This window comes from Opisthocomus hoazin, chromosome 20 (assembly GCF_030867145.1).
Source record: "Opisthocomus hoazin isolate bOpiHoa1 chromosome 20, bOpiHoa1.hap1, whole genome shotgun sequence".
Lineage (NCBI taxonomy): Eukaryota > Metazoa > Chordata > Aves > Opisthocomiformes > Opisthocomidae > Opisthocomus > Opisthocomus hoazin.
The window spans coordinates 16,623,855-16,651,037 of record NC_134433.1 but is presented as its reverse complement, the minus strand read 5'-3'; the positions used below and the strand labels follow the sequence as shown (position 1 = coordinate 16,651,037).

The following is a 27,183-nucleotide window of genomic DNA, read 5'->3' as shown; positions in this document are numbered from 1 at the left end:
AGCCTGCCCCGCGGCAGCGCGCGCCGTCGCCGTGGCAGCGGGGCCGTGCGGGGCCTGGGGATGGCGCGGGCGGCGCTGGGCGCGGCGGGTCTGCACTTTGACGAGCTGAACAAGCTGCGGGTGCTGGAGCCCGAGGCGGCGCAGCGAACGGCGCAGCTCCGCGAGGAGTGCCGGGCCTTCCTGGGCAGTGAGTCCCGCCGGCGCCCCGCACCCCGGCACGGCCTCCCCCAACCCCCCCCCGCCCTGCGTTCGGGACCCCCGGCCCGGGACCCACACCCCCCCTCTCCGCACCCCGGCCCGGCCGAGGCCCCTCAGCGCCGCGGGAGCGGCCGGGCCGCAGCGGGGCCCGGCGGGCTGCGGGGGCTCCGCGGGACGCTTTCCTCCCCCGTCCCGCAGCGAGGGCGGTCCTAGGGCGCGGCGGTTCGCAGCCCCCCGCTACGGGAGGGACAGGGAGGGGCTGGGGGTGGCCGGGGCAGGGCAGCGGGGCGGGGGAGCGAGGCCCGGGGAGCGGGGGCTGCTCAGGCTGGAGGGGAGAGGCTGAGGGGGGGCCTCATGGCTCCGCAGCTCCCTGAGAGGAGGGGGCGGGGGGGGGGGGGTGGTCTCTGCTCCGCGGTGACCAGCGATGGGACGAGAGGCGATGGCCTCGAGCTGCGGCAGGGGAGGGTCAGAGCGGAGATGGGGACAAATTTCTGTGCAGAAAGAGCGGTCGGGCCTTGGAGCAGCTGCCCAGGGCAGCGGGGGGGTCCCCAGCCCTGGGGGGGTCAGAAACGTGTGGATGTGGCCCCTGGGGACATGGTTTAGCAGGCATGGGGGAGCTGGGGTGACGGCTGGACGTGGTGATCTCAGAGGTCTTTTCCAACCTTCACCATTCTGTGATTCTGTGACTCTAAAAATCTAAGCCGCATCTAAGAAGTTTAGCTCGTAGCAGAAGCATCAGTCTTCTTTAGGGGCCTTGTGAATATTACTTAACATTTTTTTTCTTTGCAGAAATAGTAGAATTTCAAAAAATAGTGGGCAGCTTAATTGAACTCGTTGATCAACTGGCAAAAGCTGCTGAAAGTGAGAAGATGAAGGTACAGTGCCATTAATTACTGGCTTGTCATGTTCTCTGCTCCCTGCTGTGCGTGAAAGCCAGATCTCTACTCCCTCCTTACAGCAGGAGCGATCTCAGCCAGGGGTTAACGTCTGTCTGTCTGCAGTGAGAGCACGGGGCTCTCCAGCTGATATTAACGTCTCGAAGACTTCCACGGGCGCACTCAGTGCCACGACTCCTGTGTGTCACAGCCCTGCTGTTGCTGCTTATCTGTACATTTGCACATAAACAGAATATGTATCGTTTTAATCATTCCCTCCATTTGTCAAACTTTGTCCCCAAGAGGCAGGAGAGGCTCTGGGAGGAGGAGGAGGAGGAGGAGGAGGAGGAGGAGGAGGAGGAGGAGGAGGAGGAGGAGGAGGAGGGCTTTCCAAACACCAGATCAGTGGATAGCTCTATAACTACCTTTGAAATTTTCCTGATGTATTTTTGCGTGTCACCAAGTGGTGTGGGGTTTTTTTTCCCATGTTCTTGTGGAAATAGAAATTAATGCTTAGCACAATTGTAGGTAATTACTTTTTTCCTTATTTTTCCTGGGGGAAAAAATTTTAACCAGAGCCTGTCTATCTGCAGTCACCAGTGCCCAGCTGGTATTTCCAGAGGAGCCAGTGACGTTGTTGCGGGCCGTTAGGAACATCTTGAGTCTGAAGGAAGTCTCAGATGCCTTCATCTGCCCGCCCACCGCAGGGAGCGTTTCCCCGTCCCACCAACCATTCAGTAGTCAGATGTCACCCTCCTTTATCGTTAGCGTGGCTGGAACACTTCAAAATCAACCCGCTAGTTGTGAAAAGGCTTAAAAAAATAAATTCCAATTCAGCTACGTGACTGACTGTCCTCTGTTGGCAGGCCATTGGTGCACGAAATTTGCTGAAGTCTATAGCAAAGCAAAGAGAAGCTCAGGAACAGCAACTGCAGGCTTTAATAGCGGAGAAAAAGATGCAGCTGGAAAGGTAAGTTCTCTGTTAAATACTTTTGGGGCATTACGTAGGCTGAAAGGTCGCTCTCGGCACCGTGCTTGGCTGCAGGCCGCTGTCTCAGCTGGTTCCAACAGTCCGTCTGCAGGGGAGGTGCCTGCTCCTGCACACAGCGCGCGCAGAACCGTGCAGAGCCACGAGACCCAGGGCCCTGCCTGCCGCTCCCCGGGGGGGTTCGTCTCCGGCCACGCTGTGCCTGGGCAGAGGCAGCGCGAGCTCGTGCAGCTGGAGGACGGAGTAAAGCTGCAGCAGCGTGCCACGCTCTGGCTCGGGCAGGCGCCGCTGTGCAGCCGGCGTAGCCGGACTGCCCTCCGGCGCAGACCCGCGAGCGCTGTCCTGAACCGCCGAGCGCGGGGCCGCTGGTAACCGCCGGGTGTCTTTTCTTTCAGATACCGAATAGAGTACGAGACTCTGTGCAAAATTGAAGCAGACCAGAACGAATTCATTGACCAGTTCATTTTTCAGAAATAGAGGATTTTAAGATAAAAACAAACTGACTTGGAAACTTGACCATTCCAGAATCTTGAGAGTTTCAAAAATATGCAATTTTTCACTGTGTATGAATGAAGAGATGGTTTGTACACATGGAAGTGTCTTTTAATTCAGTGTGAGTTACACTACAAGTGGCAATAAGGAGGCTTTCCAACAGCTGTAAAGACTGTTCTGTCCCTTGATTTTATAGCAGTTTTGTACAGTCAGTAGTTCTAATTCAGATTATAGTTAAATTAATACTGCTGTTGCTATGTTATGTCTCTCCCTTTTTGCATTGTACAGCTCTTTCAAAGAAATCAGGAAATAAATTATTGTTTTCAGACTTTCTGGATACACCAGAATCAGTTGCTTCTGCTACGTTATTTTCGAACTGAAGCGTTCACGGCTCCTGGACAGTCACCGCAGTGTTCCTGAGGTAGTGTTTGTCATGTCTGTAAAGACACAACACACAAGCAGTGGTAACTTTTATCTATATTGACCACATTATTTTTTCTATAGAGTTAGGACAAAACCCAGAAATTTATGACAAACAGAACGATCAGTTACAGACCCACAAAAAAGCGGAGAATACGGCAGAGTTGGGACCTTTAGACTATGCCTGAGGTTCGTCCGTGCAGGGGGCAATGACGGAGGTGAATTCCTTCACGGGCACCGCTGGCGACAGCAGCAGACTGATGAGAGAAACCTTTCTGAGCGACACCAGCACCGTATACGAACTGTGACGGCGCGTGTGACGTTCCAGAACGGAACGCCTGGGATCTAACCTCAAGCCTGGCGCTGAAGTGCAGACAGAAGCGTGTTCTGCCTGGCTTTAGCCAAGCCACCAGGCAAACGCCGGCCCTGCCAGAGCCGTGGAAGGCTTCGGTTTAACGCCGGTGAAGCGCTGAAATGCAGAGGCAGCGCCTGAAGAGCCTTCCTGGTGACCGGCAGTCTTACGCACGTCTCCGAGTCTGATTCTTGCAGATCAGACTGAGAACTTTAAAAACCCAAACAGACCACCCCAGAATTTCTGTCAGCAGTAAGTTTTGTTTACTGTAACTTCTGCATAGATTTACTGTGTGACCTATCTACGCTCTCACACTCATTTTAAGTTCCTCTTATGCCCTTAAGAAGATTGAGTGCAGTTTAATGCCTTCATAGTTACGTATTTCCATACTAAAAGTGATGTCAGGGATGAGAGAAAATTTACAAAGCCTTGTCTACAGCTCCTGAAGTACTTCGGAATCCTGGAGGAAGTATGCCTCATTGTCAAACCAAGGTGACACAGCACGCAGAAATCCAGATTTTGGCACATTTATCACCAATCAGACATTTACAATTAGTCAAAATCGAAGCAGAGCAAAGGAAGGTGAAATTTTAAAGGAAGGGGCGAGGAAGTTCAGAATTATTACACGATTTGGAATGCCTCAAAGGAGCAGCTCTGCAGCCCTGCACATGATCGGTTATGGATTTTGCAGATGCTCTTGGAAGACAAATTTCTCACTTCAGTGGTTCTCTACCAGGCATCTTGGAAAAGGGACCTTGACAGAAAGTATCGGCCGTAGTCCCGCCCCCATCAAACGGCTGGAAGTTCATTTTCCCGTCCCGGCCGTACCGCGCAGAGCCGCGAGTGGGAGAGGAGCGAGGTCCCCCCAGAATCCCCAGGGACTGCTCACGTGGGTGACCGCTGCCAAAGCCGTCCCTGGCTGAAGGAGAGTGGGGACCTCAACCCCACTCGAGTTCTCCTTGTGGGAGCCAGGTGCTGTGGGAAGAGCGGCTGCAGCCAGCGCCACGAGGCAGATGTTTGGCCCGAGGACTGCGGCAGCGCAGGGTCCGAATCCAAGCCAGGCCAGGGGGGTGTGCAGCCCACTACTTCCTTTTCCTTTTCTCCCCGAGGCTGTAGTGGGGGCTGGAGAGCATGGTGAAAAGAATCAGCAGGGGTATCAGCAAGTACGGCGCGTAGACAGAGAGCAGAACGAGGCGCTCGCGCTGCGTCTGAGGTCCCAGATGCTCCGACGTGGAGAAATCGTGGAACAGGATGTGCGCGAGGATGGCAATCAGAGTTGTAGCGACGTGGGTGGAGTAGATAATCGCAGGAGTCCTTATCCATTTGCAGCCCCCTGTACGGAAGCAGAACGGAAACGATATTGAAGTGTTTTGGAAGAAGCAGGGTTCAGTGGCTTCTCAGTGGACAGAACGCTAACCGCCACGTCTGTGACAGGACGAGCCATCGGTCACATCACACAGGTAGCAGAAAAAACCGTAAGCACTGGCAGCAACCGAGGAAAATCATCGACCTTTATGGAAATTTAGAACGATGGTGTGATCGCAGAAGTTTTAAAGTAACGAAATGAGTACACAGGCTTGACCCAGACCGTGACCGGCCGTGGAAGCGTGCCAGCTGCCAAACGTCGGTGCTGGTTATGTAGAAATGGCGGCAGCTGACGAGGGCCGATTGTCAAGGGTCTCGTTTCTGACAGGCCTCATTCTGTGCTGCCTTCTCACACAAAACTTTTTGTGAAAACAGCCCAGCACTCTGCGGGTACGGCCCTGTAACTGCTTGAGGCCAATAAACCTTCTTTGCTGTGCTGAAAGCAAGCGTTACGCAGAAACGCTGCCCAGGACACCTCCTCACACTTGTTTCGTACCGACCTTTAAAGAAGGCGTACGCCGCAACGGGGAAGAACGGCATCTGCAAGAAGGCTTCGCAATAGATAAACGCCTTAAACCACTCCGGGGGCTGGAGCATCATGGGGTCTCTGAAGGTGACCGCATACCACTGCAGCAAGTCTGTCAGCTTCAGAAGAACAGAAGAACAGATTAATGCCCTGAATGTCCGCGGCAACAGGAAAAACCATGACCCTCATCTGGCGGTCGGGGAGGCCATCGCTGCTGTGCCAAAGTCAAGTGACTTCACCTCGGGACACACGGCTTCACGCCGCAGTTCAGCTCTGATGGGGACCACGTCGCCGAAGCCCCCGAAGTGATGAGCCCCTTCCGATAAGAATGTATTAAACGTGCACTACGGGCAATTCTAGAATTACTGCAGCATTAAGCGCAGGTGCTTTCCAAAAACTGGTACTGAAATGTCATTTCTTACCAGAAGAAACCCAAACGGCAGAAGACCTGCGCCCTGACATTAGCAGGTACTGAAGAACTCTCGCATTTCCCTCTTCCGCACCCTGTGGTCGCCAGCCGAGGTGGGCTCAATCCCACCAGCACCTCCGGGCACGCGCGGTGCCTGCGTGGGAGGTGTGACCCGGCCTGGCCGCGCCACGGGGAGCCCGCGGCCTCGCTCGGCTGGGAGCGCGTCGCCGCACCGCAAGCTCACGGCCGCTGCTGCGGCTGCCACCGCGCAACGTAAGGGTTTTGGCTTAGCGAGCCGCAGCTGGTTTCCATGACAGAAATCTAAATTCCAGCATGGCTTTGAGGTGGACTTTGAACAGAGAGATAGGGATGGAGAGTTGCTAGTTAACTATTAATTAAAAACGGTTTCTGTAATGGGGTGATTCTACAGGCAATTTTAATGGCAAAAAACAAATTCACCAAATGTGAAGCTGGGATGGGAAGTCACAGCTGATCTCATCCTGATGACGAGAGTTGAACTGATTAGCTTCTACCCAGCTATTAGTTTGATTGACTTTGTGATGTTTATCATCTTCTAGCAGCTCATTCAACGCCCCCCCAGCCAGGGATTTGTCCCAGCGCACTCGGTGCTGCACGGCACCGGTACCAGCCCCGTCCACGCCCTGGCAGGAGCGCGAGCGGCGGTCGGGGCCACGGAGCGGCCGAGGCAGCGACAGCCACAGCCAGGAGCACGCGTGGCCCGGGCTGCGCTGACGCCGGGCGTGGGCAGGCGTGACCGGGCGTGGGCAGGCCGTGCTGGGGCGGCGATCGGCCACGCCGCCGGTTCGCCAGGGACCGTCCTCGGGCCCCGGGGCCGTGGGCTCTCGGCTGGCGGGAGCACCCTGCACACGGCCGGGCACCGGCTGAAACCCAGCGGCAGCCGGGGCCGCGGTCGGCGGTGCCACTCCCTGTCCTCGCCCTGCGGACGGCCCCACGGAGAAGGCCAGTCGCCAGGCGGGCAGCAAGCGCGGAATTATTGTCAAATATTGTTTCATTTCAGGAGCTTCACTGCGCTCTTTTGTCCCCCCCGATGTCTCTACAACTGGGCTCGGTACCGAGCGCCGCGGGATCCCTTAAACCACGCGGGAGGCTCCGCGCACGGTCGCTTCTCTTCAAAACCCCCGCACCGAACGCGCCCCGGCCCGGCCCCGGCCCCGTCCCCCGCCCCCGTCCCCCGCTCACGGCCGCGGGGCACAGGCCGGCGGGCAGCAGCGGCTGGAGGTCGATCAGCGCCGTCACGGGGATGTGCGACAGGAAGTAGAGCGCGAAGAGCCGCTCCCGCCAGCGCGGCGCCGCCATCGCCACTGCCGCGCCCGCCCCGCCCATCGCCCTGCCCCGCCTATCACAGCGCCCCGCCCATCGTCCTGCCCCGCCCACCATCGTCCTGCCCCGCCCACCGCCCCAGGAGGAGGGGCCGTCCCCCACGCCCCGCTGCAGGCAGCGCTGCCGCCGCCGCCAGCCCCGCTCTGTGCCCGCACCCGCCCCCCCCACGTCTCCCGTCCTTCCCCCGCTTCCCCCGCCCCGGGCAGGGCCTCAGCCGGGGGGAGGGGCCGAGCCGGAGCCCCCTTCCCCCGAACGCTGCGGGAACCCGGGCTCAAAGCGGGGCAAAGCCAGCTCCGGCCCTGCCCTCCCCGGCCCGGCCCGACCGCCGGTCCCAGCCCCGCCCGGCCCCGGCGGTCCCAGCCCCTCCCTTACCGAGCACAGACAGCGGCCGCGGCGCAGGCGCAGCTGCTGCCGCCATTACCCGCCTGGAGCCCAGGCACCCCCCGGTCACCGGCACAGAGCGCGGGGGGACCCGCGGCGGGGGGGGTCACAGGGCACAGCCGCAGGGCTCCGTCCCGTCACGCTCGCCGGAGGAATTTTAAGAAGTTCCAAAGAACAAACAGTTCGAGGGTCTCGAGCTGCCCTGTTACTGAAACAAACCAAGGGTAAAAACGATGATTAGCAAAACCGCTCCCCGCTGAGTGTCCAGGCCGTCTGTTGGGTGGGGTGAGCTCCAGCAGCGACGTCCCCACAGGCAGCAGCAGGCAGGGGACCGGCGCTGCAGCGTCCGGCCCGCCAGCGGCTGGAGCCAGGCCCCCACCACGCACCGGCAAACGGACCGCGGCCGCTCCCCGTCCCGTCGCGCTCCGCCGGGCTCCTCCGCGTCGCCGCCAGACGCACACAGCGGCCAGGCCTCTCCCAGCTGAGGTCCCTTCGACCGCCGGCCGGTGATGTCGAGGTTACTCCTTGCGCTCACTGCTTCTGCCCTCTTCTCGAGGCACAAGTAACCACAGGAGATGCAGGCGCTGTATTCAGAGAGCTCAAAACTTACGATTACGCTCCGTAATTCATTTGACATTGATATCAACAAAGCTTAAAACTGATTAAAATGCAACTCTGAAACCTAAGCTGGATTTTAACCTCACCGGGAAGGAAAGCAGCTCCCTCGGTGACCTCGCGTTCACCTCTCTCCAGGCGTACACGCGTGTGCGTGCACGGAGCTCTCCGTGTCAGACAGCCCTTCACCGCATGTCACTCACATCCAGCACGTGGCCAGAGAACACGTGACCGTAGCGGGTTTTTACATCTCTGTGCACACACCTTTTAGTGACACGTTTGTGCCAATCTCAGTCCCTCGTTCTGCACAGCGCCTTGCCCACGTTCGTACGAAGACACCCCGAAAGGTAAATGTCCAAGAGACGTTTTACTCTCTTTATGGTTACGAATGAGATTCAGCCACGGACCTCCAGCAATCAGCTCCCGCACACCACCGAGGCACCAAGGGGTCTCCTCTGCGGCTGGGCCGCCGCGTGCCCACAGCCCGACCACCCTGCGCGTCACAGCGGGGGACCCAGCCAGCAAGCGGCCGCTCGTGCTGCAGCCTCACGCCGAAGGAGAATCTAACGAGCAGACTAAGTAAAACTGGCGGTGAATGAATGGCAACGCCTTCAGCAACATCAACTGTGAAGCAACAACGACACCGCCACCACCAGATCCAAAACTTGTCAGAATTTAGCCCGTAACAGCACGGCGGCTTTGCAGCAGGGGTCTGAGGAAGAGGCACCGCGTGAGGCCAGCCGGCATCTGTGCCAGCCCCAGGAAGGGAGCACGTGCTGAGGCAGCTTACCAGTTCGGTTCTTGGGAGGTCCGGGGGCCTGAACTGCCCAGCTCAATTTGTTTGATCTTCAAAAAGGTCCCACTCCCAGAACGGGACCGGCTGCAGCCGCAGCCTGCAGCACCGCTGCGCGCTGGGCTCTCCGCACCGGGACTGGAGCGAAGTGCGAGCCCCTGTGCTCGACAAACGACGCGAGCTTGGCAGACTGAGTCCACTCCATCCCTGACTGGACGTCTCGCAGCCTCCCAGTAAAGTGCAAGGCAATTGCTCGTTGTGATTTAATCCGCAAGTTTTGCCTTTATCCAGGATTGAGCTTAAAGAGTAAATGAATATTTTGTTTACGAATTCATATATATGTGCATGTAGGTGCATATATATATGTGTATGCATGTGAGCATAAAAATCAAAACCATGCCCAAAGCAAGATGTTACAAACGCTTTTTACTTGTATTCTTTTAGACAGCATTTAATCAAGATTGTAACAACTTATTCTTAAATAAAGGTGGGAGATCAGACAGGAAATAAAGATAACGCCACTCCTTTTTCAAATGTCACATTTAATGTTTTCACCACCGTACTTCAAATCTACATTTTACAAAGTGACCAGCAAGTGTGCCACATTAACTGACCAACCTCTGAGATTTTACCTTTCATACCAGTGTCTTCTCGGGCTCTTTTCATTAAACACGTTCTCACTCAAGTGAATTGAAATGCTTCAGCTGGTTTTATTCGCAGGAGCCTCACAAAAAACAAAGATATTGCACCATCTTTGTTCAGCTATTCAATGTTTGTCTCTTTCACAGCAAATAATTACTTCATTGAAGTTAAAACTTCCAAACATAACTTACTAATAGTCTCCAATTTCAGCTCAGATCACTCTTGTTGAAAATACTCTGCTAAATACAGATAACTTACAATAACTTTAACAGTTAATTGTCCATAACAAACACCACGGTTTTTCTCCAGACCAATGCTCAAATTTTAAGACCACCCTTTAGTATTTCTTTGTACAGGTGAAAAACAGTCTTCAGTTTTCTAGTCTTGTTTTAAATACAAAAGTTGGAAGGGACATTCAAGTTTCAAGTCTCCACACTGAACTTAAAAAAAAAAAAATCATGTGGAGGTAAACAAACCAAGTTGTATACTCCAGGAGGTAGAGGCCTTCAATTTGTGTTCATATATACATATGCACAGAATTCAGTGTTCCAACAGAAAAAGAATTAGCCAAAAAGTAATAAAAGTTATTTACTACTGTGACATTTCAAGACTTCCACAGCTTCGCCTAGAGACACAAACACAATTAACATAATTCCCTATGTGCTTTTTTTTTCCTTTTCTTTTTTTTTTTTTTTTCTCCCAACTGTCCAGTGCAGGAAAAAGTTCTCACAAAATTTCACAGACCTAAAATGTGCAAGCTAGTTTCTCTCTATACAGCAATGATGTCAGGGATCTCTGAAATTAGCCCATAAATGGAATTATTTACACACATAGAAGATGCATGCTGGGGGGTTTTATGTAAGAAAGAGCAGAAAAACTTCTAATAAAAATAGATTAAATATATATATATATTTATACTGGGTAAGGAAACAGAAGTTTAGTCTCTCCTAGTCACAAACTCATTCTCTCTACTCACAACATTGGATTTTAGAACAGCACACATCACCATCACAGCTCTAGTGAGAAGCTATTTATAGGATTTGATCACCAGGTGACAGGGCCGCTTGCGGGGTCGCTGTCAGCTGGCGGGACTTCATGATTGGTCGCAGTCAAGTTTTCTGTATTCCTTAGTTTTAGAAAACCCAAAATCTTCAGGAATGGCTCAATATCAAAATGTATGTCTATCTTTTTGTACAATCTCACTTCAATAAAAAAAAAGAGAAAAAACGCAAAACCCTCCCCAAATTTGGTTCAATTCTGTTTGTTCTGAGCTGAGCCATCACAGCTGCACTAGAATTCATAAAACACGTGCAACTCTGGGTAAAATATTTTCTTCTAAAAGCACAACCACTTTACAAGATTAAAAGTCTAGTACATTTCTAAATATTATTCATATTGTACAAGTAGTGGTTGTTAATTTAAAACTTCATTAGTAAAATTACAGTACAAGCATGATTAACCTCCAGAATTGCAAATCCCAGACTCCAGTGGAAAGCTACATTACGTCTTCAGTAGTATCTTATCTTCCACTTTACTCCCAAACCAGAGGAGATGGCGGCATCTCAGATGGCTGAGCAACCGTGGAACTAGAGTGCGGGTGATACAGAAAATCAGCGTTCACTTGCAATGGCCAACGGGCAAGGCAGTTCATGCTCAACCAGTAAGCAAACATCTCAAGGCAAAGGAAAAAAACCCACCAAAGCCAAACCAAAACAACCCGAAACACCCCCGGATCAACAGTTAACAACACTGACAACAAATACTAGGCTTGATCTACTCATTTCCTTCACGATTCTTCATCTACCAGTCATTAAGGTTTTTACAGGGCAATGCTACGATCAGAATTCAACTTGTCAATCTTTCAATTCTAATTTTTAGTCTGACTTCTGTACTTCTACGCAAAAATATTACTTGAAACCTTTACACATTTACTCAAACTCTAGAAGAACTGATCACAGTATTTTTAAGATGTAACCATATGCGTCCTTAAGGTATTTTTTTGCAGAAGTTATCTATGGGCCTTTCCTACTCTCAGAAACGTAAAACATAAAAATATTTTGGATGTGTGAATTCTGCACTACTAATAAATGTGAATGAATATCAGATGTGATTACATACAGTTACCTAATAAAGCTCTTAAAAGCAGCAGACTGAGGGTTGATGCAGAGAGGCACTCTGTTTCCTTTCTGCTGTTCCAAAATGAACTGATGAATTATTTCTGTGCAGAGGAGAAAAATAAAAAAAACACCATACCATTAACACTTTTTGCTTCAGTAAAACGCAGTGTGGACTGGAGGGAGGAAAATACAGCTTCTTTTAAGGAAAGTACATTTTAGTGAGGGTAAAAGAACTCCGGCTTCCCTAAATCTGATCTGGGGCCATACCGCAGAGTAAGTCCACACAGAACTCCTGCAGGCACACTGCAATAACCGTGTGTAAAACAAAGCCCTCATCACCACTACCACACTGCACTGCTGATCACCAGGTACAGAGTAAATCCCAATTCTGGGGCATAACGCTTTGAAAAGCAAAGAATTCTCAACTTGAACTGGATTTGCTGATACCAAGAACACTCAGTCCAGCCTGACTCGTGAATTCAGTCACTACCACCAGGAACAACACTGCTGCTCGAGATGGTCAAAACAAAAAGGTAAATTTTCCTAAGGAACGAGGAACTCTGTGCACAGCTGCCAGACAAAGCACCTTCTCGCACGCAGGTCTGCACACCCCCCTCACACCTCCCGAAACCCCCCGAGCCTGGCAGGTTTGCCAACGGCTGCTCGTCTGCAGCGGCAGCGCTGGTGCCGGGGCGAGCTCCGGGCGCGGGGACGGCTCGTTAGAGGCAGCGCGCGGGAATCTGCACGGCTGCCAGCACGCTGGGCAGGCAGCTGCAGAGCGACAGATCTCAGCGAGGACAGCAGAGCTCTGTACAGCTCTGCAAAGCGACGGCCAAAGAGCAGAGGGAAACCGAAAGAATGGCAGGATACAAAGAGAACAACGTTACGCGAACTTGTAGGGACTAGAAATGTGAATTTCAGAATTACAAGTTCAGGATATGTCCAAAATAAGTCACGCTATCATGGAGCACTTTTGTCCCAGATGACTGAATTGTTTGTTGGAAAGCGCGGAGGTAACGCATTTCCTCTCCTTCTCCTCCTCTATTCAAGCTGCCACCAAACAGGCGGAGGGCTACGAGGATGGTGAGGGGACTGGAACATCTCCCCTACGAGGAGAGGTTGAGGGAACTGGGCTTGTTCAGCCTGAAGAAGAGAAGGCTGCGAGGGGACCTTATAAATGCCTACAAATATCTGAAGGGTGGGTGTCAGGAGGATGGGGCCAAACTCTTTTCAGTGGTGCCCAGTGACAGGACAAGGGGCAATGGGCACAAACTGAGGCGCAGGAAGTTCCGTCTGAACATGAGGAAGAACTTCTTCCCTCTGAGGGTGATGGAGCACTGGAACAGGCTGCCCAGGGAGGCTGTGGAGTCTCCTTCTCTGGACATATTCAAGACCTGCCTGGACAAGGTCCTGTGCAGCCTGCTGTAGGTGACCCTGCTTCGGCAGGGGGGTTGGACTAGATGACCCACAGAGGTCCCTTCCAACCCCTACTATTCTGTGATTCTGTGAAACAGAACCGAAATCCCTACTGCTCCTTCTCATACTGCACTGCTCTCGTACCAGCACCGCTCTCCTGACTGGATCTGATCTCAAAAGCAACAAAGTCTGTTTTATGGCTTGTTTGCTATAATGGAATTAGACTTCAAATCTCCAGTGCCACCAAGAAGCTGCTGGCATGGAGTCACCCTCTGCAGCCACGGTTCGCTCTCCCGGGCATCGGGATCGCTTCTCCTCACGGCAGCACGGCACAACGCAGAGCGCATCCTCCACATCCCTGCCGGCAGGCAGCGTGGCAGCCGCGGGGCTGGGACAGCCGCTGCTGCGAGGGCACGCGAGAGGGGCACTTCAGCGGGAGCAGGCCGGCACAGGCAGCGGAAACGGAGCAGGAGAGCTACGGGACTGCTCGGCGTCGGCTCTTGGTGATGCTGAGCCTTCCTGCAGGACAGCGGCCGAGGTAACACCCCGCACCCCCAACAACAGCGACGTCCCCGTCCCCCCGCAGCAATCTGTCGACAGCAGAGTGGCACGGGGGGCACTGACATCAGAGAAGGATGCTGGGAAGGTCTGAAACCAAGAGACTTCCGCACGTCAGCTAACAGGTGCGATATTATGCTATGTCAGAACATCTACAAGCCATTCTGCTCTTTTAGTGAAATTATTTCCAGGATCTATTATGGAAAAACACCTAAAAGGAAACACCGTCTGGGTTAGCGTATGCATGCAGACTGCACATCCTGACTACACGCTGCTGGGGGAGGGAGCAGGGAGAGAAAGGCAGATGCAAGGGTGAACTGCTACTCACCTTTAACCTGCCGAACAGAACTGAGGTTCTTCTCAAAAGTGTCGTCAAACTTGGGATTAGTGATGGGTTCAAAATCACTAGTATAAACTCTTCCAGTAGATGTGGAAAAACAACATTTACACATACAAGTGTGGTATCGCAACCGCCCTTCATCGAGATATGGGTGAGCTAAGGCATCCTTAGCAGATATTCTTTTGGACTGAAATATTGCATTTAAAGGAAAAAAAAAATTAGTTAGTTCGGATACTTTCAGAGGTATTGAAACAGTCTAAAGCACACTTACTCACCAATTAATTCTAAATTGTTTTATAAACCCTAGCCCCGTTAAAGGATGAGTTGATGGCAGCAAGTGTGCTGGCTCTGCAAACGGTGCCAGCAGGGGGAAGATGTCCCCCACACACCAGCAGCCTCGCTGGGACGGCACTGAGCCTCTGTGTGACAGCCAACACCTTTTTTAGATATAAGTTTTTCAACAATTACTTTCTCCAGGTAACCTGAAAATTGTGACGCCTACAGTAAATCAGAATAAGCCCAAAGCATTTAATGTTAGCAAATAGGGCACTTTGTAGACCCATAGTTGGCGAAATATTTTCAGCGTCACTGATACACAGATTTAACATCACTGACAACGGAACAACTCAGGATCTGGCATCTGGAGTTCTGAGAAACACTTTCCACGTCAAGTTTCAGAAAACCAGCGGTGCAGGAAGCGCAGGGGAGAAGGAGGTCAGAGCGAAGGTTTAAATTACAAAGTCTGCCTCCACACTACTCGGGCTTTTTTTGTGCGCAGCCCAAGTGAAAAAACACCTCCGTCTCCAGGTGTGCCACCCCACCCGCCAAGCCAGGAGAACACCCTCTGTCTGCACAGAACTGCAGGCAGAAGTGCTACTGCAAATTCCAGGTGCAACCAAACCCGTTGTTATGGGTGAATTTAAAACCACAAACCAAACCACAAAAAACCAGAACACAAATTACTTGCTCAAAGTTACAGAGCAAAAGCAGTGGCAACGCTCGAAGTAAAACCCAAGTGTCCGGATATCCAGGATATTTTTTAGATGAAATGAAAATCACCTGTTCTAAAGGACTGTCCTGATTCTTTAAAAAAAACAAAACCACATTTATTGAAATGCGATTTGGGAATAATAGTATTCCGAGTCTTGAGGCAGTTAAAAAGGAAAAAATGAAGTTTGTTTATGTGGAAGTCACGATTTAACATTTCTATGTTTTTGTTCAGTAAAGCAATCTTAAGGTTCAAAAAAATAAAATCAAAAGGCGCTGCCTTCTGAATACTTTATCAATTGCAAGCTCCCTCCTTTGCAGTTCAGTCAATCTGTTTTTCCTTTGAAATGCTAGGGGTTTTCTGTAAGAATGAAATAATTAAGATCGTCGATTCAGGTATCAGATTTTCTAGTGACAGTTTTCTAGAGTAAGCCCAAGAGATGAAATCGAAAATCCACAGCAGCACATTTTTATTAGAGAAGCAGATGCTCGGTGGAAGGAAAGATCCTGTCGTCCGACCGTGGGGATGCAGCAGGAATTTTTTGTGTGTTGCAAGGCCACGAACGCCCACGCGTCTCTAATTAGAACCGCACCAAAGTATCTGGTGTTCTGCTACCTACACGCAGCCAGGAAAAGATAGCGTGATTCACGAACACCCTCATCTTTCTCCTTCTATCGCAGCTCTCTTCAAGACCACCAGATTTGAAATGCGAAACCCCCGTTCCAGGGGGAAATTAATTGACTGATTATAAGGTGATACTTTCACGCCTTTTACAGACACAAAAGTACTGAAATGCAATGTAGAAGAAAATCAGTTAAAGCAGTCCTTTACTTAAAATACTCATGTAAGTGGCAGACAGTAAAAGCGATTAAACCAAAAAGTATTAGAAATAATTTTAAATCATACTTACTGGGTCAAAGACCAGCATTCTGCAAAGGAGATGAACTGCTTCATGGGTAGCTTGACTGGAGAGCGTGTACAGGACAGGAAGGGATGGCTGCGGGGGAAACAGGAGAAGGGGAAGTACAGATAGTTGTCCTGTCGCATCCATCAGCAAGAACACGCTGTCACAGCACGCGTTACTTCACAGTTACCAAGGACGAACTTCTGGTTAAAAAGGACGTGCACTACCCACCGCTTTCCGACAAGACAGGAATCACTACTGCAAAACTCGGCAATTGTGACAGAGGTCTGAGCGATTGTTTTTTCCTTAGTTCAGATGTAATCCCTGGACAAGCCTACATTTTATTTATTTATTTTTCTATATAGAGACCACTTTAAGTTGTAGCTGCTCAGGGGTTTGATTAACCACATCATTTCCATTTTTCTGATCTCAGTCACTGCCAAATTATGGATTCTTTTGCTTTTCCTTACCCAGGCGATCCATATCGAACTGACAGTGACAATTAAAATGACCTTCAGGCATCCCGCATTTTGCATGGAGATAACTAGGCCAACCACCCCGGCTGGAAGGACGGGGGGAGGGGGAAGGGGCCTTCTCGGGGCAGGAACCGCACGGTACAGAAGAGCTGGAACAACCCTGAAGCTGGCGGCAGCAGTGCGACGCTCGCTCTGGTTCGCCCCACAAAGCACAGCTCTGCAGGTCCTTCTCCTCCCGTATCTCCTCGTTTCGCTCACGCTTTCAAGCACGGCAGCCTGCCGAAAAAACCCGCTGTACAAATACCCAAGCAAAGACAGATTTTTGGGAGCGGGGCCACGCAGCCCTGCTGGGAAGGCGAGCACAGGAGCTCCCTGCCAGCTGCGGAGCGGGAGGCGAGCAGGAACCCCAGCCACGCTGCCGCGGAGCGCAGGGACCGCGTGGTGGCGGGTCGACGGCAGCCGCCCCTCCAGCCCCAGCCACACCACTGGGCCCTGCCAGCTCAACAAGCAGGTAGTATTTTAACACGAGTTTACTCAACATATAAAGTTGCCATCTGACAGCTTTTAACTGCACGTACGCTCTAGCCTGAAAGCCTCCTTTGACTCTGGGATTAAACGTTGACACGAAGGTAGCAAAATGCGAAGACAACCCCTGTCCCCGCGTTCCTAACACCTGAAGTTGTCCAAAACGAGAAAATTTAATCAACCATGTTCCCGTTACATGCCATTCCTTTGAAATTATTAGCTAGACCCTAGACTCTTGAAATGAGCTTCAAAGAGATATTTTTTAAAGGCACTACAATGTCAGTTTCCAAAATCAAGTAAAATGTTTTCCTGCTTAATTGCCATGATTCCTATTCAGCTTCAGGAGCGGCAGCAGAGTGCACTGCAGCCCCAGCCTTCAAAGCAACCAGAGGGTTGTAACACAAGCCAACAGCTACTCCTCTAAAGTGAAGGGGGGGGGAAGAAAAGAGTAAGATGGGGGAAGGGAGTCTCAATTTTCACACTGAGAAGAAAGCAATCCCACAAACCTATTGAAAAAAAAACCCAAAAGCCCCAAACAAAGAAAAAAAGAGCCCCATAGATATTAGGCCAGGCACTGCTGCAAAGAAAATTCCCACTATGGAACGTGTTGCATCAAGTGCCATACTCCTAAATTTCTTTTGTTTTTGTTTTTTTTTCTTAAAGGAAAGAAATTATTGCCTACGCGTGCAGCCACACACATGTACCTCCGTGTTCTTCCCACAAAAATTCGAACTGCACGTATATCAGCTAGTGCATGCAGGTGTCGGGAAGAGCCACTGGGGCAGGAAGAATACCGAGCGCTTCACTAGCGCGTGTGATTACTGCCGAGACGTGGGACGAGCCGGCCGACAGAAAGCACTACAACATTCTGCCTCGAACAGAACACATCAAGTGAAAGCTAGCTCGCGCATCTACGGGACAGTATTTGCTGACAAACTTTGCATGGATCCACAGGATTTCCAGAACTGCATTAATTCTACACAGACTTGTAACCGGTGCACAGCGCTAGTATTTGGCAGGGATCTCTTGCTCCTACCTGTTCAGCAAAGCCAATGAACAGAAGTTATTTAGTTGCTGTAAATTTGTCAGCATATATAAAAATGACACCTCTGCAGCGACGCCATTCTAAGCTACCCCTGAACCAGCAAATGCAGCACTGAGCTCTTCTCAGCCTGAGTTTCTGAGTGCAGCCTATAGAATATAAAGCTGTAAGATTTGGGAACTTCGTATGATTTCTCTAATTAGTAAGTACCATCTACACAAAAACGGTGCATCACAACTGGATCTCCTTCTTCCACAACAGAGAACGCAAGGACCACGACAGGGAGGGAAGGAACTCCGGCACATTTTGCCGTTAGAAGCGGGTCAGCACACGACTGCCGGTGAGGCGCACACCGCTCTCCTGGCACGCTGTGAATGCGGGAGGGGGCTCTTCCTGGGGCTGCCAGCTATGCAACTCCATCAATTCACTTTAATTTAGTTTGAAGTAAAATTTTTAAATACAAAAGTGACAAAGAAGTCTACGTAGTATGTAAATTCTCACCATGCCAACACACAGTGGGGTGGGGTTTTTTTTAATCAGAAACTTCATGCATTAATCTATTTTTACATAAAGCAGCAAAATGCTTTACCCCTTCCTTCACTCCTACTATGCTCACCTACACTGATTAAAAATAGTTTGTGTGACAAAGTAATCACCAGTTGCTAACTTGGTTTTCTCTCCCTATTGATCTCATTAAGAAACTGGTAACATTTAGCTATTTATAACCAGTAAAATCTCCATTTTAAAAGATGAAAAGACACGAATTTGCCTTCAAACATGAAGTGTGCTTGAAGCTGAAAACAGAGAAGTATCACTGAAGAAACCAACTAGATGCGCTGTGACCCTCTGTGTCCAAGTCGCAGACGAGCACGCCAGCTCCAGAGACTGCTCAGCTTCTGGGGCACCTCAGCAGAAAGGCACGTTGTTTTCCTCAACAGACACAGAACTCATGCTTATAGTACATTTCCGATGACTTCATGGCTATAGGACATTAAATCTGTACCGGAAATATTTTGTACCATTTCACCTCACTTGATTTTGAGTGTTCCCATCGTTCGATGGGACAAGAGACACGGAGTTTCAGAGGCTTCTACAAGAACTGGGATGAGAAAACCCGATGACATTCTTGTCCCTGTTTCAACTCGTGATAAAACATCCTGGTTCAACAAACTGAGCAAAGCTAACAACTCAGTTCCAGAGTTCTTGCTTACTACTACCGAGAGCACAACTACTGCACTTCGGAAATGTCAAGCAATTATCAAATGATCAGAATTTTAAACCAATGTATTCTATGAAGTATCTGGATGTATTTGTATACTATTACATATTTTCATGTATAAAGCATAGTGGATGTATTTCTCCCAGCTTGAACCACTATAAAACTTTTTATTTTTAAAAACATCTCAAACCTTGAAAGTGCAGGACTACAAGCTTAAAAGTTACAACTCTTCTAGCACATGACAGCAAAAAAAATAGACCTGATTTGTTTTAAAACTGGTAGAGAAAGTCTTAAGGAAATCCTCCTATTATTAATGTTAAAAGAAAAAAAACCTGTCATAAAATGGAATAGAGACAACTTGATGTAGTGAATCAAAACTGCCAAGGAAGCAGAACTCCCACACGTTAATAATATAGCAGAATATATATTCAATGCTCATTTCTATGGTAACTGCTATTGTGGTGAGTAGACATTTGAGAAACTACTTCAACACGCAGAAAGTAAAGATGCAAACTTAGCTACTGGAAAGATCTGATGTATTCACATGTACAGGTTATTAACTGTGTTAATTTTTACTATCTAATCATCATAAAAAAGACCATATTGGATGGACATACTGCTTTTTTACTGCACTATGGATTCCCGCATAAGCATTTCTTTGTATCTATTAACAGTATATTTCATTTGCCCTTTTTATTGTCCAGTCAGCATAATGACATCATCCTGCCTTTTTATTTTGGTTTGTTGTGCTTTTTTTAAATTAACGTTTCCTGCAGTTACGTCGAATGTTGCATCTCAGTTTTCAATACATCCTTAAGCCTTTCAGGAGCAGCTCAGGTCACTGCGCGGATGTGCGCGGGGACCCTTCGGTGATGAGCTGCGGGACTGCTCTGTTTATGGATCTGGGTAACGGGTGATTTCCACTTCTAACACCCTTGATTCTGTCAGCACAGGAGTCCCTCCAAGGCTTTCTGAACTATACTGTCAATTTTAATTTATGTCTCTTACCAGTATTACCATTTAAATTTAACATCTTCTTTCAAAATAGCTATCAAAACACTGTCACTTCAAAAAAGGAGACTTTCACTTGAATCATCAAGTCAAACAATACATACAAGACAGAAGGCAGAAATGCACTTTACTAGTGAAAAACCACCTTGCCTCAATAGCAGTTTGAACAGCTACACCATTAACCCATGCCACTGCAGCACTGCAGCCACCTTTGGTAAACGGAACCTGTTTTACAGGCAGAGAGAGCTCTGAGATTAAACATCCAAACAAAGCGTCCGGGAACAAACACGCTACGAGAATTTAATCCAGATGTGAAACACTGCGATGATGCAGCGTAGCATCCTGTACAGAGGAAATCCTAACTTATGGGGCTGACGGAAAGATTGTCTTGACCAAGGGTAAAAAGAGGCCCGCACCCTCCAGCTGTACCTGTTTATGAGGACCCCTGAGTATATGTGCCTTGGCGCCTTCACAAGCCGTCCTCATTGCTTCCAGCGACGGTGTTCCCAGCAGGTCTGTGATCAAATCCAGCTGCAGGTATACAACATACAAATTTGAGATCTTAGACATCTATTAATACATTTCACTATGATAGCAGATCCTTAAGCTAATGTAAAATTACATTTAAGTTACGAATCAGTTCAAAACCACTATTTTATAGATAATAAATTACAAATATTAACATATACATTTAGTAGATAGCAAATACAAACATTTGTGATTTCACTGAAAAAGCCCTAACAGAAGCTGATTTTCAAGTCTGGGAGCTTTTTTTGTTTACAGGTTTCATAAAATATTTTATTGCAATTTAAAAGTCAATTTCACATCATTAAGAAAATTGTTAAGTACTGTTAATGGTGCGTTACTCATTCTAAAACTCAATAGAACGTCAGCATTGCATACCAACATACTACACAAAATTGCTCCAAAAAAACAAGCCCACAAACTACATTACACAAAATACTTCGCCATCAACAGAAATAAAACTATAGAAAATGGGGAAAAAAACCCTCAGGTCTACAGTACAAACATACTATATAAAAAAATCCAATATAGGAGAAAAATAAGTTAAGAAAAAACACCTTTCCAGCACCAGAGGAAGGAAAAGGAGTGGTGCTGGTTATGAGGAAAACAAAAGCTACCTTACAAAGAGCAAAGATGATGCTGTGTTTAAAACTCGAAATGAAATGACATTTCATTCACCTTTCTCATTTCGGAAAGCAACAGACAAGCTTTCACCTTATTTCCACAACAGTGTGTGCATACACTCCTGTAGCAAATAAAAACAAACAAAAAAGCCCAACCCCTAGATAAGTCAATCAAAATAAATAAATAAAAAAAGAGTCTTGTCAGTGGTGAGACCAGCACCCCGGTTCCAGGCGTTCCCTTGCGCACCACCCGCCCGCGCTAACGCGTGGCTGCAGAGCTCTGCGCCAAGAGCAGCCCATCCTCATCGTCAGGCAGGCCTCGTCCGGACGGACACCGCCCGCGGACTGTTGGTGCGACGCCGAGACGGGACCGCTGCTCGCCCCCACGCTGGGCAGCTCCCCGCTGGGGCGTGCTCCCCACCGCCTGCCCGCTCCCCAGCAGCAGCACGGGGCTGCCCCGCGCCAGCCCCGCAGCGTCGCGACTCGGCACCCAACGCGCGTCCTCCCGTCTGCCCGGCAGCGCGGGGCCAGGGCTGGCGCGACGTCGCCGGACGGACAGCAAAGCACCGACGCGTGTACGGAGAGGGAAAACCAGGCAGGAAAAAACCCTAAACCTTGAGGGTTTTAGATGTGGAAGATACTTAACTGAGGAACAGACACATGGAGCGGATATAATAAAAGATCCATGTATTTAAAAATAGAAAAAGTAGTATAATAAATTATACCAGCGTATCAGGGAATGTAGACTGCATACAGACCTGTATTTTTCAGCCAGCTACTCCTGAAGCACACAGCAATGATATGTTAACGTCCACTTATATCTATATCTATACAGATATAGATATAAATGCACGTAACTTATTCTAATGGTTACCAGAAAAAACACTAAAACAATTTTCATAACGATCTCCTGAAAGTTGCTGTTTAGCATCTCTCAAGATGTGAATTCTCTCGTCTCAGCCCAGGCACTTCCACGACGCCGCACGAGCAGAAGAGTTTTGTCGAGGTCTGATTTCACTTCTCTAGATGCACGTCGTTAGGCATTAAACCCATTCTTCTGAAGCATTACAAAACATATTTTCAAGTTTTAATGCCAAAATAGAAAAAATGTTACAAAACATTAGTTTTTAATCCAGCTGACCTCAGCCACGTCAGTCTCCAGTCCTCTGGGTACAAGGAGCCCACGGGATGACGTTGCTATCCGCGGTCAGAACCCGGCGGGCAGCTCCAGGGCTGAGCTCCAAGCGCTGCCCCTGAGCGAGGCCCAGGCCCCGGGCTGCTCCAGACCAACGGGGGATGCGGCCACGAGAACACCTCCGGGTGCCCGCTCTGCCCGCGGGCACCCCGGCCGCGCAGCCGGGCCCAGCCCGCTCCCGGCACATCTCCGCTCCGCACGGTGGGAACGGGGCGCCAGGCCCTCGGCACCGCCCGCCTCGCCCCGCACATCCCTCCCGCGGGCACGCGCTGAGAACGCTGCGGAACGCGGACACGCAACGCCAGCGTCCACAACCAGCACGCCAAGGGCTGGCGGCACCGCTCCGCAAACGCGGCTTCGTGTCCGCAGTGAAGCTGATGGAAAAGGGCTGCGCGGGGCTGGCAGCATCGGCCCGATTCGCCTTCGTTCCTGAGCCTCCCGAACGGCTTCTGCTCACCGCCTCGGGCATGTGACCGGTTATCTTTAAGGAGGATTAAATAATAATCAGCAGACTCCGACCAGAGGAACAGGCTAACCTAGGGAGGCGATTAAAACTTCGCACCCTGTGACCCGCCTCTTACAGAACAGCGTGCAGACCAGTCTCCAGGGCAAGCAGAGAGCGGCATCTGCTCCCACAGAGCCAGACAGAGATCACCCCTCCTGCACCACAGGGGCACTAAAAGGTAAAATCAGACGTATGAAATGTCTCTGGACATAGAGCTAAAAATAACCTGCATTCGCATCATTAAAAACGCATTTTTCAACAAAATTAGAAAGATTGTATCATACAAAAATGCTAACTATTCTGAATAGCATCAGTAAAAAGCAAAAATATGAGGTGTTAGGAAATACTATATTTGAAAGTGTTTCTGATTATCTCAGTCTCACTATTGATGACCTCATTTCTTAATTTTGTAAGAAATTCCACAAAACGCTTATCCAAAGTTAGCTGTTGTAGCTTCAGTAAGCAACTTGGATGCATTCACCACTTTCAACATGACACTATCCAAAGTTCAAAATACCAAAATCACCAGTTCCAGTCTGGTTTACAATGTACAGCTTGATTCACTTTCTTCATCACAGATTTGAGTTAAAAATTCAAGTACAGTCAGTTTTAAAATGATCTTTTTCCTGATTTTTCCACCAGGAGAAGGTTTGCCTGAGGACGGCTGTCCTGCTGCCAGCGGCGCGTTTCTGCTGTCCCGGGGAGCTCTGCCGGGCGCACGGGATAGCCATGGCCCGCGCACTGCCTGCATGGAGGGGCACGGCACAGCGGTGAGGACCACAACACCGACAACCACGGCACTTCTACAGACTCTGCCCACCTCTGAACAGCACTGGATCTCTCAGAACATAACTGAAATATAGATGGTGATTACTCCTTAAACCACTCTACCGCACAGGGATCATAAAAGACCTAGGAACTCTTATGTAACTTCACACAACTTTTCAATCAAATAAAGTGAACACCACCCAAAAAAACCCAGCAGATAATGGCATTCTAGACTTATCTGACCAATACCTTTGCACGTTAAATTTCAGGGATAGGCAAGGCTATTAAAATCACACATGCGTTTAGCTTCAGTGTAGCAAAAGATCACAGATTAGAAAAACAAGCGATGGTGAACACTTCTGAGCCTGCAGCAGCCCAGCTGCCAGTTTAACCAGGCGTCCTAACCCCATCGCTGCCCCTCTCCTCGGCAGCCTCCTCACCAGGGTGAGCGCGGTGTGTGCCGGGAGGAGGCTGCTCTCTGTCACCATACAAGCCAGCAGCGCAGTCTAGAGTGACGGGAGGTCCCCCCGCGCGGGCACTGCTGCGGTGCCATGCTACCCAGCACCGAGAAAACACACACAACCCCCCCCCCCCCCCCCCCCAGCATTTCACATGTCGGAATGCTGCAAACAGCACGCTGACGGGAACGCCTCTCAAACCCCTGAGAACGCTCTGTGCATAAGCAAACAAGAAAAGCACAGCGCTTGGAATGGCACCTTCAACAAAAGTTTGCAATGTGCTTTTACTTCTTCCCCGTCAATACAGGCAATCTCACAATTTTAATGCTACGTAGTTTCTGATCTATGGATGAGTACTAGCAACATTGAAGATCAACATTTTTACGTCAGCACATCTTGTTTCTTCTCTTAGAAGTACAAATGCATCCATCTCTAATACCTTGCTGCAGACATTATTTTCCAGCTACCGTAAAAATAGCACTTCAGGATTATTAGAGACATATGTAATCATATTAGCTTGCTTACGGTTGGAATGGTGATGAAGTATTCTCGTGCATTTCATGTTTTTATACCTAGCCACAGCTATACAACATAAAAAAAATATTCAATACCTTCTTACACACTTGACTGTCACTAAAATGAAGCAGTCTGAGCAATACTACTAACCGGCAGTTTACACAGTTCAAGTGCCAAGAGTGTATCTCCAATTATACCTTGACAGAAAACTTGCTACTTTCTCATATTAGTTGTTACAAAAGGCTTGACCCCCGTTATGCCACCTTTACCTTATCTCAGTCAAATGCTACAGCAGGCTTTGGCACCGCAGCACATTACAGGCGATTACAAAAAAACAGACATTTCAAAAGCTAACGTTAATAACAACTACTTTTAACACTGTCTGGAAGCTATCGTCGCAGCGTTTCAGGGTAGCCTGGCTTTTTGCCTGTGTGTAAACCAAGCGAAACAAAAGTGAGTTTGAGGTTCAAAATGCATCAGTACAACTGATTCCATGAAATTACACAGTAGACAAATTTTCAAAGGGAAATTTAATTATACCTGCTGTATGGGACTCTGTGCCTGAAACAATATTCTTCGCCCAAGTAATTCTGCAAAGATACAGCCTACAGACCAGATGTCAATAGCATTGCTGTAGTGACGGCTGCCCATCAGGATTTCTGGAGCTCGATAATACTGAGTGACAACTTCCTGAGTCATGTGACGAGATTCATCTAATTCTTCCACCCTGGCCAATCCAAAATCACAAATCTAAATTGAGAAGGTAAATAAAAAAATTAAAATAACCAAAACATTTCATGCATTTCAAATAGGTAACCTTCTGGTAACGAAGCAGGAAATTCCAAACCAGCATTTAAACAAATCAGATAATCTGTTGTAACTGTGTAAGCAAAGGGAAGGGGGAACAGGAAGAAATTATGCTACTTTATTCCACAGCCATTTAAACTTTCTACAATTTTATTTGAAATCACAGTACATTTTTAGTTGGCATTACAATATTTATAATCTAAAAGATTAAAAAACTTTGCACGAAATAAAATAAAATAAAATACATATTGCCAATCTCTGGATACAGAGTAGTTCACCCCAAACCAGATTTTGTTTGTTCACGATATGCTTCTTTACAGAAAGATTCAGCCTTCCACTCAATTTGGCTTTGAGAATTTTTAAAAATTTCTTGAACCAGAGGGTTAAGAAAACAGACCAAAACTCTAATCACAATTAGAATGCTTAGCAAATTAATGTAAACAAAACTTTTTTTTTTTTTTTTTTTAATAGTTGGCATAGCTATGCAACTTGCCTAAGCCCTCCCAAACTTCATCTGCCTACGAAGTTCATGGAAGAGCCTTGGGCACTCTGTGCCGCCCTTACGTTGACCAGCACGCTGGACACCACCGTCGCTGCCCCTGAAGCAATCGTACGTATCCCACTGACACACCTGGAGAACTCCTGCCTTCCTCAGCTGCTGAGGGCACAGGAGATCCCACGGGCGGCACACGGGAGAATCACGTCTATCCCACAGATTAGGGCAGAGGTCGGGAGAAAAGGGGAAAGGAAGATGTTTGTTTCATTTACAATTTTTAAAGAATCTGTGAGATTTTGTTCTTTTAAAATGACTTTCAGAAAAAGTGTTCATATGAAATGTGTTTGTTTAAAACAATAACAACTGATTGCTAATGAACAGCATACACATATGTACATTTGCAATAAATTCAAGTAGCACCTTAAGAACACAGTTGCTGTTCACAAGTAGGTTCCCTGGTTTAATGTCTCGATGTAAAATGCCAGCAGAATGTAGATATTTCAGACCTGAAATATTAAATGAAATTAAAATAAACACCTTTTTTTCCTTTTAAAAGAAGTTTAAGGCTGACAACATTTTCCTGGAAGGACTTGCAACTCCTGATCAGCAAAGACTTTGCCATTGGCACATTTTTTATGCGATTCTAGCCTCCAGTCTCTGGTATACACTCTGTCACTCCATGCAAGGATAAAACTTTTGTTGGAGTACACAAACTAGACAGAGCAAGTAATTTAAGTAGTCTTTTTTTTAAAAAAAAAAACCCAAACCAAAACGGAAACATCACCTCCCAGGTTATGACATGGATACTCTGCTAATCTCAGCACTGGAATATTGACATGTAACTCTTACTGCTCCGATTCCCAGGAATGATTTTAACTTCTGCAGCACTAAAATTTGACTTAACAATTTCCTATGTAACAGTTGCGCTTCAGAAATAAACTCAGATTAAACCCAAGCTAATTTGCTTTTTAAAAACAAAACCAAAACAAAACACCCCACTTTTTTCAAACTAAAACCTCATGAGCCAGCAGCAGATAATATAAAACAAGGCTAAGAGAACACAGGCCAAACGACAGTACAGCCCAGGCCCTTTTCTTAACTTTATTAGTGCAAAAATTCAAACCTAGAGCTAACGAACTTCGGACATCTGATCCCCGCCATCGGGGACGTCTCCGACACTCAGGTGTCAGGACAGACAGACAACCTGCGCTCCCTGCGTGCTGCCGCTGCAGCTCTCCTCTTCGTAAGGCGATGAACGTCAAGCAGAAAGCGCCGC

General features: G+C 48.7%; 3 protein-coding genes across 5 annotated transcripts in view; 1 reads left to right on the top strand and 2 right to left on the bottom strand.

Annotated features, from left to right (window-relative positions):
• The first annotated feature begins 17 nt into the window (after positions 1-17).
• IFT20 (intraflagellar transport 20) lies at positions 18-2,900 on the top strand. The gene is made up of 4 exons (XM_075440266.1): positions 18-187; positions 988-1,073; positions 1,940-2,043; positions 2,457-2,900. Exons 1-4 carry the CDS (start codon positions 61-63, stop codon positions 2,536-2,538), a joined length of 399 nt encoding a protein of 132 aa, XP_075296381.1. The 5' UTR covers positions 18-60; the 3' UTR covers positions 2,539-2,900.
• A 936-nt stretch (positions 2,901-3,836) lies between these two features.
• On the bottom strand, positions 3,837-6,989 carry TMEM97 (transmembrane protein 97). Its single transcript, XM_075440265.1, has 3 exons — positions 6,847-6,989; positions 5,191-5,335; positions 3,837-4,658 (listed from the first exon to the last, which is right to left on the bottom strand). Exons 1-3 carry the CDS (start codon positions 6,961-6,963, stop codon positions 4,408-4,410), a joined length of 513 nt encoding a protein of 170 aa, XP_075296380.1. The 5' UTR covers positions 6,964-6,989; the 3' UTR covers positions 3,837-4,407.
• Positions 6,990-9,194: 2,205 nt separating this feature from the next.
• Positions 9,195-27,183, bottom strand: part of NLK (nemo like kinase) — a 64,195-nt gene continuing 46,206 nt past the window's right edge. For 2 of the 3 annotated variants that reach the window (XM_075440303.1, XM_009933008.2), the window contains 7 exons: positions 26,328-26,413; positions 25,145-25,354; positions 20,444-20,545; positions 15,748-15,834; positions 13,838-14,036; positions 11,543-11,636; positions 9,196-11,004 (listed from right to left, as the gene is read on the bottom strand). In XM_075440303.1, the coding sequence (XP_075296418.1) occupies positions 10,950-11,004; positions 11,543-11,636; positions 13,838-14,036; positions 15,748-15,834; positions 20,444-20,545; positions 25,145-25,354; positions 26,328-26,413 (833 nt within the window). In that variant the 3' untranslated portion in view covers positions 9,196-10,949. Of the gene's footprint in view, positions 11,005-11,536; positions 11,637-13,837; positions 14,037-15,747; positions 15,835-20,443; positions 20,546-25,144; positions 25,355-26,327; positions 26,414-27,183 lie in introns of all 3 variants that reach the window. The other variant, XM_075440304.1, reaches the window with a different exon arrangement.

What these genes read in the sequence shown, in the direction of transcription:
- TMEM97 (XM_075440265.1), bottom strand. Translation starts at nt 6,963, where the DNA reads ATGGCGGCGCCGCGCTGGCGGGAGCGGCTCTTCGCGCTCTACTTCCTG. An exon ending in CCGGCCTGTGCCCCGCGGCC is followed by an intron (nt 5,336 to 6,846) that starts GTGAGCGGGGGA and finishes GTTCTTCTGAAG; the next exon opens with CTGACAGACTTGCTGCAGTG. An exon ending in GGCGTACGCCTTCTTTAAAG is followed by an intron (nt 4,659 to 5,190) that starts GTCGGTACGAAA and finishes GCTTCCGTACAG; the next exon opens with GGGGCTGCAAATGGATAAGG.
- IFT20 (XM_075440266.1), top strand. Translation starts at nt 61, where the DNA reads ATGGCGCGGGCGGCGCTGGGCGCGGCGGGTCTGCACTTTGACGAGCTG. An exon ending in CTGAAAGTGAGAAGATGAAG is followed by an intron (nt 1,074 to 1,939) that starts GTACAGTGCCAT and finishes CTCTGTTGGCAG; the next exon opens with GCCATTGGTGCACGAAATTT. An exon ending in AAAAAGATGCAGCTGGAAAG is followed by an intron (nt 2,044 to 2,456) that starts GTAAGTTCTCTG and finishes CTTTTCTTTCAG; the next exon opens with ATACCGAATAGAGTACGAGA.